We start from the raw sequence: 17,829 nt of genomic DNA, 5'->3' as shown, positions 1-17,829 counted from the left end.
TTAAACGTAACCGACACTTAGGCGGCACTAGGCAGGCATAATGAAATGCGCAAAAAGACTAGGGCCATTACAAATTATTGGTCAGGAAAACAAGTCGATCAACATTTTAGGGGTCAAGAGCAGAGCGCTTTTCATTCACTATATGTCCATCTGTTGAGAAGACGCACTCCGACCGCACTGATGTCCCAGGGAAACTCGGGTACTTCGTTGCCAGCTGCGTATTTCGTACTGCCAATCTTCCATCTCAAAAGCGGGTTGCTGTCAGCTTGCAAGGGTGGCTCCTTGTCATAACTCATCATCTCCTGTAAGGTCACAATTTCGACGCTGTCTCATGTTGCACAAGTTTATTGACGTTGTCCTCCATTTTCTTTGCAAAACACTAGATGCAGCGATTGAAAGCGTGAAACTATAGGTGCGTAAAATTGCTGGGTATTTTCCTAATAACGAATGTTGCCTAATAACGAAGCGAACCAGCTGTTCCGAGAGACAAACAGTCAATAGAGTCAATATAATCCACAATGGTGAAATAGTGTAATCCACTCACGGGTGATGGTGCAAGACGATGATAAACAGAGACAGCTGGTGTACCGCCTAATAACGAGGCGAACCAGCTGTTCCAAGAAACAAACAAAGTCACTAAAGTTCCAGGAATCCACAGGGGAGCGGTCCGGGCGAAGACGAGCCTCCGGATGCCGTAATCCAAACCTGGGGTAACTGGAGAAGGAAAACAAGGAAGCGTCCGACAAGACAAGGCAGAGTAGCAGGACTGTGACCAAACAAATGAGCGCGCAACGAAAGACAGGACTACGTGCAATATAACGGAAAAGGTAAACGAGACACCACCGGTGAACAATTACCGAAACAAGAGGGCGGAGTTAGTGAACACACGAGGAACCGGCACCACAGGTAAACAAACACACACACACATACCCCACACACAGCCATCGATCACCCAGCAGTCTTGACAGTAATTAATTACTTTTTTTGAGTAACTTACCCAACACTGATGACAGATCAAGAAACTGATTGATAAAATGTCAAGAGAAATATGTTTTTACAGTGATGTTGTGTTGCCATGTTTTATTGAGATGTTTTATAAATGTAATGACTTTAATACTGTACAAACTGTATATTTTATGCCCTTCCCCTAACCCAAACTCTTAACCTAACCCTCACAGAAAAACATTTTACACTTTCAAATAAACATCATTTAGTTTGCAGATTACTTTAAAACTAATTGCACTATTATACTGTAAATACAGTTTTTGATTTTGTTAGCTTTTACTGTAATTCATCAAACAAAAAAACAGAAAATTTGTATTTATTATTTTCAAATAGTCCTCATTTTTCATTTTTTTATTCTGGATGTGAATTCATTTGTTGTAATGAACAGGTGAGATGATCAGAGGAGCTGAATTTTTACCTTTATCATTAAGATATGGACTGAAGTAAGGAAAGAGTTTCTCAGTGAAAGTTTGAGCAGTGAAAGAGTAGATATGAGACCTGGACTCTACATCATAAAAACAAACCAAACCCTCCTCATAATCCACAAACACCCCGACCTTCTGTGGTTTCACTTTCAGACACAGAGAGACAGATGGACCAGCAAGAGCTTTATATTCATTCTCATTCCTCAGCCACACAGTCCAGAATCCATTCTGAGGAGTCAGTGTGATCCCTCCCTTTCTGTTAATAGATTCTCTGACCACTCCTAAAAACCATTCAGTTTTGTCCTTCACCTGAACCTCAAAATAAAATCTCCCTGAGGAGAATCCCTCTTTTCCCAGGACAAAGACACAATAATCAAATCTCTCTGGATTATCTGGGAGTTTATGTTGAATGTCTCCAGTTCTCATTTGTTTTCTTTCTTTAGACAGGATAAGATTTGGGTGAGCTGTATCAGGATCCAGAGTCACATCCACTGAGAGAGAGATGAGAGAATATGAATGACAATATAAAGATGTTGATGTGTTTATAATAGTAGAGATGAGTTTGTGTATGTAAAGTATTATTGTTATTGAATGTGAGAGAAGAGTGTAGATCACACATTGTACCTGCATACAGCTGCATCTTCAGCAACACTGTCAAGACAAATCACAATAAAACATCAGCAAGAGTTTACAGAAGAAACTTAAAAACACTGACAGATAACAAGAATCAGTAACTATATTTCTGTAACAGATGATATGTGAGTTATTATCTGCATGTATAGTCTTGAAGAAGATGGTGTTTAAAACACACTTTTTTGTCTAGTTTGTTTATTTAAATTCTTTAAAAGTGGTCATACTGTGGAGGAGAGCTGGGTTGAAAGTAAAAACAGACATTTTCACACAAAACTTATTCACGGTAACATGAAGGACCGCAAGGGGGCAAAACCACTGACAAAACAGTAAACGATGAGGGTGCAGGTGACATGAATGAAACGAAAACAGAATAATTAACAAGCAGACAAGGGAGCGGGGTCAGGAGACGAGACAGGGAAGCACACAGCACAAACAAAGGCCATGTGCTACCACACAAAACACGTGGGACTGTCATATCCTGCCACAAGGAGCAAAAACTATGACATGAAGGCAGGACCATGACAACCACAGTAAGGTTTGGAAAGCTTTTTTTAATCATGAAAAGTAAATTATACTGAAGCTGTCATTTTTTTTAAATTGTGTTTCTGGTTTCATGTCTTACAGTACTGATCAGTCTACAGGTTATTTAGTGCTGTAACACATCCTAAAGTTTGACTTTAATTAAAGTAAATGTCAGGGATTCTCTGTCGGGACAAAAGTAACACTTGTTACTTATGTCCTGCTGCTAATGTTGCGCATTATGTTGAAAATGTATATTGTGCAAATTTCATTTTCATAGTGTTTACTGTTGAAAAAAAAAATTTATTCTCAACAATTCAAGTTTGTACTCTCAGGTTGCTTTTGAAACATTTGAAGAAACTAAAATTTACCATGAAAATGTAATTTCAGATAATGACAAAATATGTTTGCAGTTACATATTAATAAGGTCATAATCATGTTTATTTACTAAAAACAAGTGTAACACAAAAATAATTTCTTGTACTGTTGTGTTACTTTCGACCCCGTCAGCTGGGACAAACTTTACACAACAGTACAATTTTTTGTGTGTATTGTAAGAGCTGTAAGGTGGTGCCAAACCCTGACAAAAGGTATTTCCTGAAGCCAGCAGCAAATGGCTGAATCCACAGGGAATCGCTTCCTAATTCCTGTTGAACTATCATCTGAAACCTTTCTCAAAGAATTCACATCTACCCCCCCAAGACAGTTACCCCATGGTGTCCCACACTTTCTCGTCCCCCTCTTCTCATGTTCTCAAGCAAACTGTATATGGAATGCTACATTCTGTATACACAAAGTATCTGAAACTGGTCTTGTTTGGTGTTATATGAAGTGTTTTAATGCAAGTGGTACATTTGGGTTTGTTAATATGACAACAGGATTCAATGTTAATCTGTGACAATAAATAAGTAAACTTAACCTAATGTTGGGAGACAACTCCTAACTTAGACATGTTGACCAATCACCCACTGTATGTATATTAGGCTACACCCCTGATTTTACAACAACCAATCAGTACCAAATTCCTATATGCTTTGTTCTCTGGTTATTTAAGGAGATGTGTAGAAGATTTAGGCGGGACTTTCGATATCTAGAAATGCACCCCCATGATGCTGTATCTTTGATACAGCATCATGTTTCTTTTTATTTTATTTTGAGGAATCTGTAACCAGATCTTCATCTCCTTACCAGGTATGCAATGGGTTTTCGTTTGTTTCATATTTGAATTGGAATGTAAATTGGCTTCTGAATTATGATTTTCCTACCTGGTTAATAAATTGTTATGTTTGACTTTATTCTGTGTTGCTCGGTAAATGTTGACACTGCAAGTAATACCGTTGTATCCGTAGTTACCGTAAGGACAGAAATCAGGCTAGGATCGGCCCAATCCCAGTTAGATAGTGAATAACACATCAGCTGAGGATTTGTGAGATACGAATAGCAATTGGCGTTAGTTTAAGTGTACTTAGAAGCGTGGAGGCTGTGTTTCCGTTTAGAGTAACATTTCTGATTATTCTAAATAGGGTCAGCCTCAACCTCTATTTATTTCAATATTATTCTATTCATTAATTTGATTAGAAATAAGTGTTGTTATAATTAAGTGTCACCTCTAAGGGGACTAAATAAAGTATGTTTAAAGTTGAGCACGTAGAGAGCGGCCGCTTAAGCGTATAGTCCAACCTCTGGCAGCGACCAACACTGATTCGCTTATGACCGTTGACCAGTATATTAATTATGAGGCCCGTACTAGGATCATGTGCGACTATGAGAACCGAATGAACGAGTGTAATACCAGAGCTTTATCAGAATAAATAAACAAACATCCATCTAAATTCTGTAAGTTTTAAAAGTAATACTCAATCCAATTTGTAATATAATATAAACTAAATCTTTATCTTTGGAGTCAGATAAGAGATAATAATACAAAATTACATAAATGCCAAAACGTCACCTGCAAGCGCCGGAAAAGACCGAACGCGCTATTACCCTTCGTTTGCAAATCCGGTGGGGCTTTTTAAAATGAAATGAAACCACATTATTAGGAAAATGCTGTGTAATGCCAATGAAGAATGAATTGCTTTGCTCTGTTAAGATCTTTTGTTTACGTGCCTACGGAAAACAAGAGATCGTCTTACATTGGAGTTAAATCATCCAAATTTTGTTCTGATTCTCGAACAAGGACAACATCTAGAATCTAAAATTAAATCACCAAATTCTACACAATTGTTTTTGTTGTGACAGCAAATGTACAACCTGGAAAAAGTGCCGAAATAACTTTTAACAAATTGGAAAATGATGTCGGATGATTTAAACTACAATGCCATGAATGTGTTTGCATGTGAAAGGAGGACTTGGACAATTGAGATGTGAAAAGCACACAGATAGTAAAATTTTAAATGTTGCAAACATCAGTTTACAATCTATATTTGATTAATTAGGGAGAAAATGTAATTCAACTGGAGAATGAAAGGAAATGTATGAATGATTGAAGGTAGCGCTGTTGGATTCAAAATCCTCAACGCATAAAGAAATGTAACTGAATGGTGGACATTAAGCAAGTAGGGAAATGGTTTTAAATGAGTTGTTGTGAGTGAGCCTTCTAAAAGATCACTCTGGACTGAATGAGAATAGAATTGAATTAGTAACTCATATTACAAGTATAACTCCTTAATCATGCAGTATTCCTCCATTGACGATATACAACTAAGCAAAACTTAAAATTGTTGCAGGAAAATACAATGTTGTTAAAGGCCAATAAAACACAAATGGTCTTATCTCTCACTGTGAGAAACCCATCTGAGATCAAAAGGGGCTTACCCCCCTCCCAGATAACGGGCTATCCATTGTTCTCAAGAAAGAACATTGTTTTAAAGAGAGACACTTGTATTTAAGAGGAATACATTAGCATGAACATCTGTGCCTCACACCAGTCTGTCCAGGGCTTTGAAACCTTTTCACACTCAAATACATTGATACAGGAACATCTTGTAAACTAAAAACACCAATGTGGTAATCCTTAAGAGATCAGTAATGAATGTATTCTTAATTAATAATATTTTAATATAATATAATCTACATTGTGATCAAGTTGCAATATACATTATATTATAATGGCCAAACAGGCCTCAGATAGTAAAATGTGGTGCATAACATGTACTATATGGAATAACTTGCACAGGCCAAAATCACAGAATTGGTCCACTACCCAGTGTGTCAAGGAGAGGAGTATGTTGTCACGTGTTGCCATGTTTTAACACTGAAAAATTACATGACACTCGTGATAGTGGACCAAATCTCCTTCATTGGAAATCTCTAACCCATTTTTTAATCCAATACAGAGGTCTATTTTAATCATTTGGTAACTAAACCTATGATAGATGCTGAACACAACAAGCAAAAGAGTCTTTTTGTGTCAGAGATCTGAAGCAGGTGTGATGAGCTGATGAATTGCCCACAGGTCTGACTGAACTGAGCAACTTAAAATTAACTTATGGAAAAGTTCTCCAGCAGAAATGGAGTTTGAATGCTCACAGCAGACAGCAAGGGTTAAATGCTATCACAGCTTAAAGTAATACACTGTCAGACTACACTGCAATAACAGTAATCAAAAAAAAAGCTCTGACCAAAAGATGAAAAAACGAATTTAACCTCTGAAAATAAATCTGCAAAGTAACATGGCAATGGTACATCTATTCCCTAATGACTGATCACCAAAAGGGAAAAATTGTACCACATGTCTCAATGCAAATTGCAAAAGGGTTAAAAAAAACTAAAATTGCTTCTCTGCTTTCCCTTTATCAGGTTGAAAGCTGTAAATCCTGGCCAGAGATGTCTGGCCACATCAGACAAGACAGCGAACCCTACAGAAAAACAATCTAGAAAACTGAAGATGGGTGTGAAGACATTTCAAAGGCCATTTTACCCCTCACAACACTATACCATCATGAATAGACACGGCCTCAAAATTTGCAACACTAATTGTTAGAGATAAAATCCACCCATCTTTAAGACAAACACTGACTGTACAGCACACACATTGACTAAAACAATCTCGTAACACATCTGGTATAGACGTAAAGACTATCCGGACATAAACACTACACACCATACAACATATTCCAAACTTAACACTACATTTAAAATCAACATTCTCCTGTTACACAACAGAGACATCTAATCTAACACATATGCTAAGTGATATCATTCACACCCATATTAACAAAACTAAAACATCCATAAGAAACTTACATGGCAAAGTCACACTTTGATGATTATGTTTTAATTGCAATAACAAACTTACTGTCTAAATCTCAAATCAATAATCTGACTGTTGTTGTCATAAGTGAGGACAGTTGGCGCCCTGATCCTCAACTTATCACTAAACAACAGCACAAACAATTGTTTCAATTGAATCAATCCAACCATTTAACCTACGACTCGACTCCCAATATCAAATGTGACTTAGCCAACATATCACACACACCTATACAAGTATTCACATATCTCTACACTCATACACCTACTTAAACACACAAACACATTGAAATCTGAGATTCTAAATCTTCAAGTGTATGGACTACACATACTCATAAACATGCCTATACACACATGTACATACAAATACAGATACATATACACATAGGCACATACCTGCACACATAGAAATCTAACATGAGATCCTGAATATTCAATTGTGCTCATGGACTCAACATGTTCTGAACATATTCTAAATTAATCTTAGGCCTACAAGGTGCTCATATAAGAAAATTCAGAGTTTCCCTCGAAACACTCATTATAGATGCGTGTATGGAATGATTACAACATTATGTGCCTACTATTATTATTATTATTATAATAATAATAATTATTATTATTATTATTTTATATGGTCTACCATGCCCATACCTAAATCTATTGTAGCAATATTTTACTATCACGTTTATTGATACACCCTATGAGATGCATTACCAAATTTTACTTTAACATGTTCTGTTATTTTTTTTTATATGCATACCTGAATGTTATTTTAACACCTTTTGGTTTTTATTTTCTTTTATTTTCACATGACCAAATACATGCATACCTGAATGTTAATACCTGAAGGTTATTTTTACATTTTCTGGGTTTTATTTTTATACAATCTATAATATGCATACCTGAAGATCATTTTAGCAATTTCTGGGTTTTGTTTCCATATAATCTATAATATGCATACTTGAAGGTTATTTTAACACTTTCTGGGTTTTATTTTCATACAATCTGTAACATGCATACCTCAAGGTTATTTTAACATTTCATTTTCTGGGTTTTATTTTTATAATATGCATACCTCAATGTGATGTTTTTATTGCTTTAACCTGATCTTTTGCACCATCTCCTTCAATATCCAGAGACCAAGTACCTTTGAATTCAGCTAAACTCCAAGTACAACAGTGGGAAAGAATGATGGTAATTTTATAGATCAGAGGTATTCGACCCTATCGTACCACTTGCCCATTTTCACATCAAGTTATCATGTGTAATGTTTTATTTTATTTTATTTATGGTTTGCCCTAACTATCATGTTATAGTGTTACCAAGCCTATTGATATTGGTCAGTGTTCAATCAATGAATGGTCCTTAAGATGTGCAGGTGTTTCACACAGTGATGTATTGTCAATGTCAATACCCCCACCCAACGACGTCTGAATTCACCGTTCAGAGGTGACAACTTTCTTCAAAGAGACAGAACGTCTAAGAACAGGTGGTTTCCGTGAAAGAATGGGACATTCATCGAACGAAGCACACAGGCCTTGGTTGACACACTGAACTTGAACACTACGAACACTACAGAGATTGGACACCACCGAGATGTATGTTGATCTCATCGGGACTGTTATGTCTCTCCGACTTGATCAAAATGGGCGGAGCTGTAAGAGCTGTAAGGTGGTGCCAAACCCTGACAAAAGGTATTTCCTGAAGCCAGCAGCAAATGGCTGAATCCACAGGGAATCGCTTCCTAATTCCTGTTGAACTATCATCTGAAACCTTTCTCAAAGAATTCACATCTACCCCCCCAAGACAGTTACCCCATGGTGTCCCACACTTTCTCGTCCCCCTCTTCTCATGTTCTCAAGCAAACTGTATATGGAATGCTACATTCTGTATACACAAAGTATCTGAAACTGGTTTTGTTTGGTGTTATATGAAGTGTTTTAATGCAAGTGGTACATTTGGGTTTGTTAATATGACAACAGGATTCAATGTTAATCTGTGACAATAAATAAGTAAACTTAACCTAATGTTGGGAGACAACTCCTAACTTAGACATGTTGACCAATCACCCACTGTATGTATATTAGGCTACACCCCTGATTTTACAACAACCAATCAGTACCAAATTCCTATATGCTTTGTCCTCTGGTTATTTAAGGAGATGTGTAGAAGATTTAGACGGGACTTTCGATATCTAGAAATGCACCCCCATGATGCTGTATCTTTGATACAGCATCATGTTTCTTTTTATTTTATTTTGAGGAATCTGTAACCAGATCTTCATCTCCTTACCAGGTATGCAATGGGTTTTCGTTTGTTTCATATTTGAATTGGAATGTAAATTGGCTTCTGAATTATGATTTTCCTACCTGGTTAATAAATTGTTATGTTTGACTTTATTCTGTGTTGCTCGGTAAATGTTGACACTGCAAGTAATACCGTTGTATCCGTAGTTACCGTAAGGACAGAAATCAGGCTAGGATCGGCCCAATCCCAGTTAGATAGTGAATAACACATCAGCTGAGGATTTGTGAGATACGAATAGCAATTGGCGTTAGTTTAAGTGTACTTAGAAGCGTGGAGGCTGTGTTTCCGTTTAGAGTAACATTTCTGATTATTCTAAATAGGGTCAGCCTCAACCTCTATTTATTTCAATATTATTCTATTCATTAATTTGATTAGAAATAAGTGTTGTTATAATTAAGTGTCACCTCTAAGGGGACTAAATAAAGTATGTTTAAAGTTGAGCACGCAGAGAGCGGCCGCTTAAGCGTATAGTCCAACCTCTGGCAGCGACCAACACTGATTCGCTTATGACCGTTGACCAGTATATTAATTATGAGGCCCGTACTAGGATCATGTGCGACTATGAGAACCGAATGAACGAGTGTAATACCAGAGCTTTATCAGAATAAATAAACAAACATCCATCTAAATTCTGTAAGTTTTAAAAGTAATAATCAATCCAATTTGTAATATAATATAAACTAAATCTTTATCTTTGGAGTCAGATAAGAGATAATAATACAAAATTACATAAATGCCAAAACGTCACCTGCAAGCGCCGGAAAAGACCGAACGCGCTATTACCCTTCGTTTGGATTCCGTCGTTGGGCCAAACGGATGGATGGGGCCACATTTGGACCCCTTACAGTATTTTTAATCAAATATACCTGACCATGACCTTGTTAATATGTAACTGCAAACATAATTTTTGTGAACTTATGTTCAAAGTGAAATTATACTGAAATCATTCTACATTTCTACAAAACAGTATCTCTATCTAAATGTCAAATAAGTCTCTCTTACAACGACTTTGTTGCTTAGAACTTATCTATTTAATAGAACGTTACAGACACTGTCTCAATCCCTCAGTCTCAGACTTCTGGATTCAAGTCCCGCCCCCTCTTACTCTGATAGGTTGTCAGTCAACATATGTAATTATCTAACCGCTACGACACCTCCCCCTTTAAAGTTTCCAAAAGAAACACATTATTGTAACTGTAATTCTTTGTTTACGTTCAAGCACTTACCCTTATTCATTTTAACTATAATGAACATTTCAACATTTAACAGTTTCCCTTTTCAAATGAACACTTAACATAGCAGCCATTTAAGATGCATAACTCACATCCACTACACATTAAACATGCATAGATTTTCGATTTACTTAACTATAAATTTAGTTTAACAGTAGGTTTTATTACCCTGCCGGACCTGGTCACAGTCACTCCTTGTGTTTCACACGGTGTCTGCGACACTGGCTGATCCGCATTACTGATGTACAGTTTTTCAACATTCAGCGCGGTCTTCGTCGTCGTTTCACAGTCATTATCAGCATTTAGACATTCCGCAGGCACTTTCTGTAGGTGTCTGCGATTCCGCCTCATCTCACCTTCCCCCTTTGGAGCCTCCACCACGAATGAGCGCGGTGTGACCTCTTGCGTTCTGACCTGCACTGGACCTTTCCACGACTTTTCGCCGTCCAGTTTCATTAGCACTGCATCACCCGGCTGCAACTCAGGTAAGTCACGCACCCTGTGTCTCCGATTAAAGTAGAAGGCCTGTTGTCTTTTAGTCTCTCACCAACAGTCTATTTGGCCACTTTGGTTGCAGGTTTTTCTTTAACATAGGCAGGGTCGTACGGACTTTTCTGCCCATCAACAATTCGGCGGGGCTTACCCCTGTAGATGAATGAGGTGTTGCGCGGTAACACATCAAAGCAAGGTGCGGGTCGTCCTGTCTGAGGATGCGTTTGGCAACTTGGACCGCGCGCTCGGCATGCCCGTTTGCTTACGGGTTGTGCGGGCTCGATGTAACATGTTCAAAGTCATATTTTTCTTTAAATAAAGTCCATGCCTCACTAGTAAACTGCGGACCGTTATCACTCATGATCTGCTCCGAAATGCCAAATCTCGCAAATGTAGCTTGCAGTCCGTTAATCACCTGCGCCGTCGTTATCTTTGGCAGATGAAGGATCTCTATGAAATGTGAGTAATAAGCCGAAACAATCAAATACATCTGGCCCTTGTTCTCGCAAATGTCAATAGCCACGCGCTGCCACGGTCTCTCCGGTAACGGGGTTGACTTAAGTGGCTCTTTTCTTTGCGTCTTCCTGTTTTCACGACAGAACATACACAAGTCGATTTTGTTATTAATGTCCGATGATATACCAGGCCACCATACGGATGAAGCTGCGCGTTCCCTGCATGTAGTCAACCCTAGATGGCCTCCGTGGATGCGCTCAAGGATGTCCTGTCTCAGTTCCTTTGGAATACAAATGCGTCTGCCCAGAATTATCAGTCCTTCACTTATTGACAGCGCATCTTTCACTGAGAAATAGTCTCTAATACCTTCCGGTACTTTTCTTATGTGCTCTGGCCATCCCTGCTTTATGAACTTACTCACTAGTTGTAACTGTTCATCTTTTTCCGTCGCTTCTGCCAGCTGGCTCAACTTTGACTGTGACATGGGCAAGCTGGCTATAACCGCGTCAACGTAACAGGTTATCGCGTCCGCTGTAGGTCTACTGCTGGTTGCATCATCGCCTATTGGACTTCTCGACAGTGTATCGGCTACCACCCATGTTTTCTCAGGTGCGTATTCTGCGGTCACTGCGAAGCGCATCAGTCTCATTAAAAGTCTTTGACAGCGTATTGGTACCGTGTCCAAGTCTTTTTTATTAATCAATGATACAAGGGGTTTGTGGTCCGTAATAAGGCGAAACCTGTCCAAGCCTATGAGATACTTCTCGAATCTCTCGCACGCCCAGACTCCGGCCAAGCATTCTTTCTCAATCTGCGCGTACCTGGTTTCTGCCTCATTTAACCTCCTCGAGCAATATGCCACCGGTTTCCAGCTATCTCCGTGCTGCTGTAGTAGGACTCCTCCCAGCCCATAGCTACTCGCATCTGCTGACACCGCCGTGGGTTTCCCTGAATCGTAGTACGCAAGAACAGGTGCAGTGATTAGGGTTTCTTTGAGTTTTTGAAATGTGCTTTCTCGAGGCTGGTCCCATGTCCATGCGACAGTCCCTTTCAATAAATCAAACAGCGACCCGCCAACTGTCGCTAAATCTGGAATGTAGCGTCCCATGTAATTTATCATCCCCAAGACCCGTTTCAGTTCACTCACATTTCGTGGGGCTTGCAGCTCTGATATAGCTCTTACTTTCCCCGGGTCAGGCCTGACTCCTCTCTCGTAAATGACGTGCCCCAGAAAATAAAGGTCCTTCTGTCTGAAGATACACTTATCTTTATTGAGCTTGAGCCCTGCGCGCTCGACTCTCTCCAGAACGCGCCTCAGACGCTCGTCATGCTGTTCTTGGGTTTCGCCGTGAACGATCAAATCGTCAATGTAGACCGCGACTCCCTCTAGGCCACCTAGGAGTTTGTTCATTTTGCGTTGAAATATTTCTGTCGGTATGCTAATGCAGAAGGGCAAGCGCTTGAAACAATATCTTGCAAACGGCGTTATGAATGTAGTGAGGAGGCTGCTCTCATCGTGGAGGGGAATTTGCCAAAAGCCGCTTGCGGCATCCAATAAAGAGAATATTTAGGACCCGGCGAGTTTGGCGAGAATTTCATCAGTCGTGGGTAGGATGAACCGCTCCCTTTTTATATTTTCGTTTAGCTTTATTAAATCTACACAGATGCGCACTTTACCGTTAGGTAACTAACACGTGGTCTCCTCCTTTAGAGGGCTCGAGGCTGTGGACACAAAATCACATTTCACCATTAACTGTGATTTCTCTTGCTTACAGGTGGTGAGTAGCGGTGGGTACGGTGAGTACTTTACAGGTAAGCTGGTTCGTGGTCTCCTCCTTTGGAGGGTATGGGAGTAGTTGGTACACAATCTTCCTTCCAAGGCCTTTGTTGTGCCCGGGGAACTCGGTGCTGTCACTACTGAGCCGAACGCTGCCCTCTCCTTCCCATACGTGGAAATTCGGAACTCTGGACAGGGGCGCACCTTTGGAGAGGCTCCGTGACAGGCAAGTTAGTAACAACTAGACCCCAGCAATACAGTAACTTCACTCACATTTACACCACACTCCGAATTGTACTTACATACGATCTAGGTTTCCTGTACCCTTTTCCACCATCGCCACCGTGGTACATGACGTTCAGTCCTGGGGCTCTGTAACGTCTCGCTGGTCTCCACACTGGATCGCTAAACAGCGTATAACAGGCAGGCACTTCACTCGCCACACGGCGTCTTCTTCGTTCTGATGCGGCCAACTCCGACCTATGAAGGCTCCTGACAACAGGTACACAGCACTTCACTGCAATACAATCACGTGTACACACTCACTCTGTAAAATCCAGACTAACCCACGACACACTTTCGTGAACAAATAAGGTCAGGCCAGGGTCGTCGTGGAGACGGCCGGAGAATCTGTGCGGCGCTTTCGTGATGAAGGCCAAAGGTTGGAATGTTACGGTGATCCGTCCTCCTACTGGTGCTATATTCCCGGCTCACCCACCATTCGACTCCGTGATGGGGCCGCTGTGTCGTTACTGAAGACTCACACACGTTAAGTAGTTCACTCTTAATATGCACTTCCCTTTTATACACTCTGTACTCACAGTAGATGATCACACTTTCTCTCTCTTCGTCCCTTCGGCTCCCCCTTCTGGCTGAGTTCCCTTCAAACGGCACCAAATCCAATCGCTTGCATCCAACTGTTCCACATTCACATCTACGGAACAGGTGAGTCAATATTTCCAAATACAACAGAAATTCCAAACCTACTCAGCCGAGCCAAATATCCTCCGTCTTCGTATCAGCCACTATTTTCGTTTCGGTCTCCGTCTTCGTGTCCAAACATCCACTTCTTTAGTCCAAAGCACCACTCCTACTGCACTGCCACAATACACAGCCCAACTGCACCGCTACACAACTCAAGCGCTCTTTATCCTCCTCCGATTCTTTCCTCTTCCAATCACAGACCGCTGCGTTGATTCGTCACACCTGCATCTCATTCGCTTGATTTAGCGTGCCGTGTTTTCCCGGAAGTTCCGGGGTTTCCGCTCATCCCTCCATGTGGAAACACCTCCGGCGGAACAAATCTTCTGGATTTTTGGTTCCGCCCCACGCAATCGTCACCGTGTGACACGTTCTCTTTTAGATTTATTTTAACAGGTTCTGTTCTCATTATTCCCTGTTCACCGAAAGCTGCGCTGACTTGCTTGATTCTTTTAACTAAGCCCATTTCAACTGCTTGTTCTCTGCTTAGCAGATTGTTCACGGTGTCGCCCTCCATGACGTGAATTTTGAACTTGAACTTTTTATCTTTGTACTCCGTGGTTGTTTCAAATTGTCCTAAACAATTTATCCTTCCACCTGGGCTGTCATATTTCGCATGTGTCTGACTCAGTTTCACTTTACTTCCAAGCGAATTAAAAGTCTCCTCATCCATGACGGTCACGTCAGCTCCGGTATCAATTTTAAAATTTACTCGTGAGCCTAGCACGTTCAGTTTCACAAACCAGTTCTCTGAGACGTCTTGACTAGTTTTGCTTACCGTTCCCAGGTAATATGCCTTATCGTCATCACTTGGCTGTGTGTGTGTTCCTCTTGTTACCTCATTAACTGTCCTTGAGTAACACATACGCTCCCAGTGTCCTTTCTTTTTACATTTTCAACACTCACTTTCTGCTGCGGGGCATTTTTCATTGTAGTGATGCTTCGTTTTTCCACATTTTCCGCACCATCCGCCCCCAGCCATTCTATCCGTCCTTCCTCTTGCTGGCTTCTTTTCATCCCATTTTCCTCTCCTTTCAGGTCGTCTGCGTGTAACCTCCTGAACACTGCTTGTCGCACCTTCCTCTTGTTGGCTCACCTGCTGTGCGATGTCCTCCGCCTGCCTCACAATCAGCACCGCTGTATCTAAGGTAAGGTCAGTCATCAGCTGCAACTTTCTTGAAAGCTCTTTATCTTTGATGACAACAACAAGCTTATCTCTGATGTTCTCTGTTTTCTGTGCACCGAAATCACAACTCTCTGCTAATTCGTAGAGTGCACGGATGAACATCTCTGCCTTTTCCCCTGGCCTTTGAATGCGTTGGTAAAAGCACGCCCTCTCGTGGATGATGTTCTTTTTCGGGATGAAATAGTCGTTAAACTTGTTCAGCACGGCGTCAAAATCTTTTTTCTGCTCGTCTCTCTCAAACGTGAACGAGCTGAATATGTTTTCTGCCTCAGGTCCCATGGCATATATGAGGGTACTCACTTGTACTTCGCCATCCTCCTCCTTTAGCTTCGAGGCTATCCTGTACCTCGTGAAGCGCTGTCGCCATGCGGCCCATTCCTGAGGTCTATCAAAGGTGAAGTTCGTGGGTGGAGCAAATTTCGCCATTTCTACTTCTCCACAACTTCTGACACCATGTCAAATAAGTCTCTCTTACACAACTTTGTTGCTTAGAACTTATTGATTTAATAGAACGTTACAGACACTGTCTCAATCCCTCAGTCTCAGACTACTGGATTCAAGTCCCGCCCCCTCTTACTTTGATAGGTTGTCAGTCAACATATGTAAGTATCTAACCGCTATCACACTAAAACATTATCTTTAAACCTTTATGCACATTTCTGGAGGACATAGTAGAATGAGGATAATACAAAAAGGATGGTTGGGAAGAAAAATAAATTGATATTTTGTGTTCTCTTAAAGAATCAACAGTTTACTGTTTTTGAGTGCATAAACTTGCTTAGTAATCAAAATTATCACTGATCTTTGATGAACTAATATTTACCAGTTTGTGTGAGTTTCTCATTGAGAGTCTCCTGTAGTTGAGTCAGAGCTCTCCTCAGAGTCTCAATACTCATACTGATCTTCATACTGATCATAGACCAGTTCTTCATGTCTGGAACTCTGTACAGGGATGATGAGTCAATCTACAACAGCAGAGAGTGAGTGAGAGAGAGAGAGAGAGAGAGAGAGAGAGAGAGAGAGAGACTTGACTTTTAGGTCTTTCAGTAATTCAGTAAAAACACAAAAGACCTATATTTCTTCAGAATAAAAAAAATCAAAAATACAGTTTTCACATAAATATATACATAATGAATACAAATAAATAAATAAATAAATAAATAAATCTCCCCACACATGATAAAAGAATTGACATCATTAATGGGGCTATAATAAGCATATTTCATCATTAATCTTTTCTTAATGAAACTTCTCAACATCATGACAGCATCCACTTTGTTTTTCTTGAACACCAGATTGCCAACTCAGCTGTACCATACAAGTTATTTAATAAAACCACTTTAGATTTATATTTTACTGAGTATTTAGGACCAAAAATTAACAGTTCTTGGTTAAATTTCCTACACTGTATACTCCAGCTTTCCATTACACCCAGAATTTCATGCAAACGTGGACATTCAATAAAAATATGAAAAACTGTTTCAGACACCCCACAAAAAGGACAACCCTCATCATCTGTACCATTTAGGGGTGCTTTGTGTCTGTTTGTAGCTAAAATCCCATGTACAATTCTCCACTGAAGGTCACCCACCCTCTTTTCAATGGGTGTTTTGTACAGGGACCGCCAGGGGATTCAAACACTGTTGTCCATTTTTTAAATGTTGATAATTGATGGTTTATACACAAGCTCTGTAAAGTGTTTGTCTGTTCAAGATGCTAAAAAGATGTTTCCAAAGTGTCCAAAGACAATAATTTTCTGTCATATCTCTGCCAGTCTTCCTTTCCTATGGATACATGCAATTCAGGAAAATTAGCTTTAACTCCAGTATTACAATTTTCCAAGGGGGAAACTTTATAAAATTACTTCATTAAAATAATTGCTTATCCAGTCCAATTCTTCTATTTTTCCCGCAGCAAAGCACAAGCTACATCTATCCACTGCTGATGCTAATAGTACAACAGACGCTGTAGGCGTATATATATATATTTTTTTTTATTCAGATTGTCTGTCATACAGAAAGGAGATTTGATTTAAATATACAACACACACAAGTCAAGTAGAGTCATTAATTTTTTATGCTTGGTGTGCATAAAAATGCACATTATTTTAAAGATCTACAGTATTTGTATCTTTCTCTAGTTGTTAATTTTTTCTTGAAATTTAAATAATTCTTTATGGTGTCTGCATGTCTGATGGAACAAAATATAATTATGTGGTGATGGTATGTTCTTGGCATTTTGTTGTAATGAGTTAAAATTCTCTTTTTTGCCTGTGATCCCAGATAAGATTGTTAGTGTCCTGCAGACAATAATTATCACCACACAAGTAAATGTTTTTATACCTCAGGCTTCTCTTCAACTGATCATCACCCTGAATCCATTCATGAAACTCTGTTCATCTATCAATACCTAACACTACACTGTTAAAAAAATGTCTGTAGAAATGACAGTATTACTGTCAGCTGTTTGCCAGTAACTTACTGTAGATTTAAATGTATGTTATTTACTGGCAAAAGTTTTTTTATTTATAGAATAAAACTATAAAATAACAGCCTCATGCA

The 17,829-nt window shown here is 39.6% G+C and overlaps 1 protein-coding gene across 1 annotated transcript; it reads right to left on the bottom strand.

The window, feature by feature from the left end:
* Positions 1-1,070: 1,070 nt before the first annotated feature.
* On the bottom strand, positions 1,071-10,832 carry LOC141353211 (zinc-binding protein A33-like). The gene is made up of 3 exons (XM_073859689.1): positions 10,733-10,832; positions 2,055-2,081; positions 1,071-1,921 (listed from the first exon to the last, which is right to left on the bottom strand). Exons 1-3 carry the CDS (start codon positions 10,830-10,832, stop codon positions 1,374-1,376), a joined length of 675 nt encoding a protein of 224 aa, XP_073715790.1. The 3' UTR covers positions 1,071-1,373.
* Between the last annotated feature and the right edge of the window lie 6,997 nt (positions 10,833-17,829).

The sequence above is a fragment of the Misgurnus anguillicaudatus genome, chromosome 21 (genome assembly GCF_027580225.2).
Source record: "Misgurnus anguillicaudatus chromosome 21, ASM2758022v2, whole genome shotgun sequence".
NCBI classification, from domain to species: Eukaryota; Metazoa; Chordata; class Actinopteri; order Cypriniformes; family Cobitidae; genus Misgurnus; species Misgurnus anguillicaudatus.
This window is presented reverse-complemented; position numbering and strand designations above follow the sequence as displayed.

Excerpts from the sequence above, each read along its gene's own strand:
- LOC141353211 (XM_073859689.1), bottom strand. The coding sequence starts at position 10,832 with ATGAAACTGGACGGCGAAAAGTCGTGGAAAGGTCCAGTGCAGGTCAGA. Across the intron at positions 2,082-10,732 it reads GGAGGCTCCAAAGGGGGAAG|TGTTGCTGAAGATGCAGCTG; the intron begins GTGAGATGAGGC and ends TTGTCTTGACAG. Across the intron at positions 1,922-2,054 it reads GAAGATGCAGCTGTATGCAG|TGGATGTGACTCTGGATCCT; the intron begins GTACAATGTGTG and ends TCTCTCTCTCAG.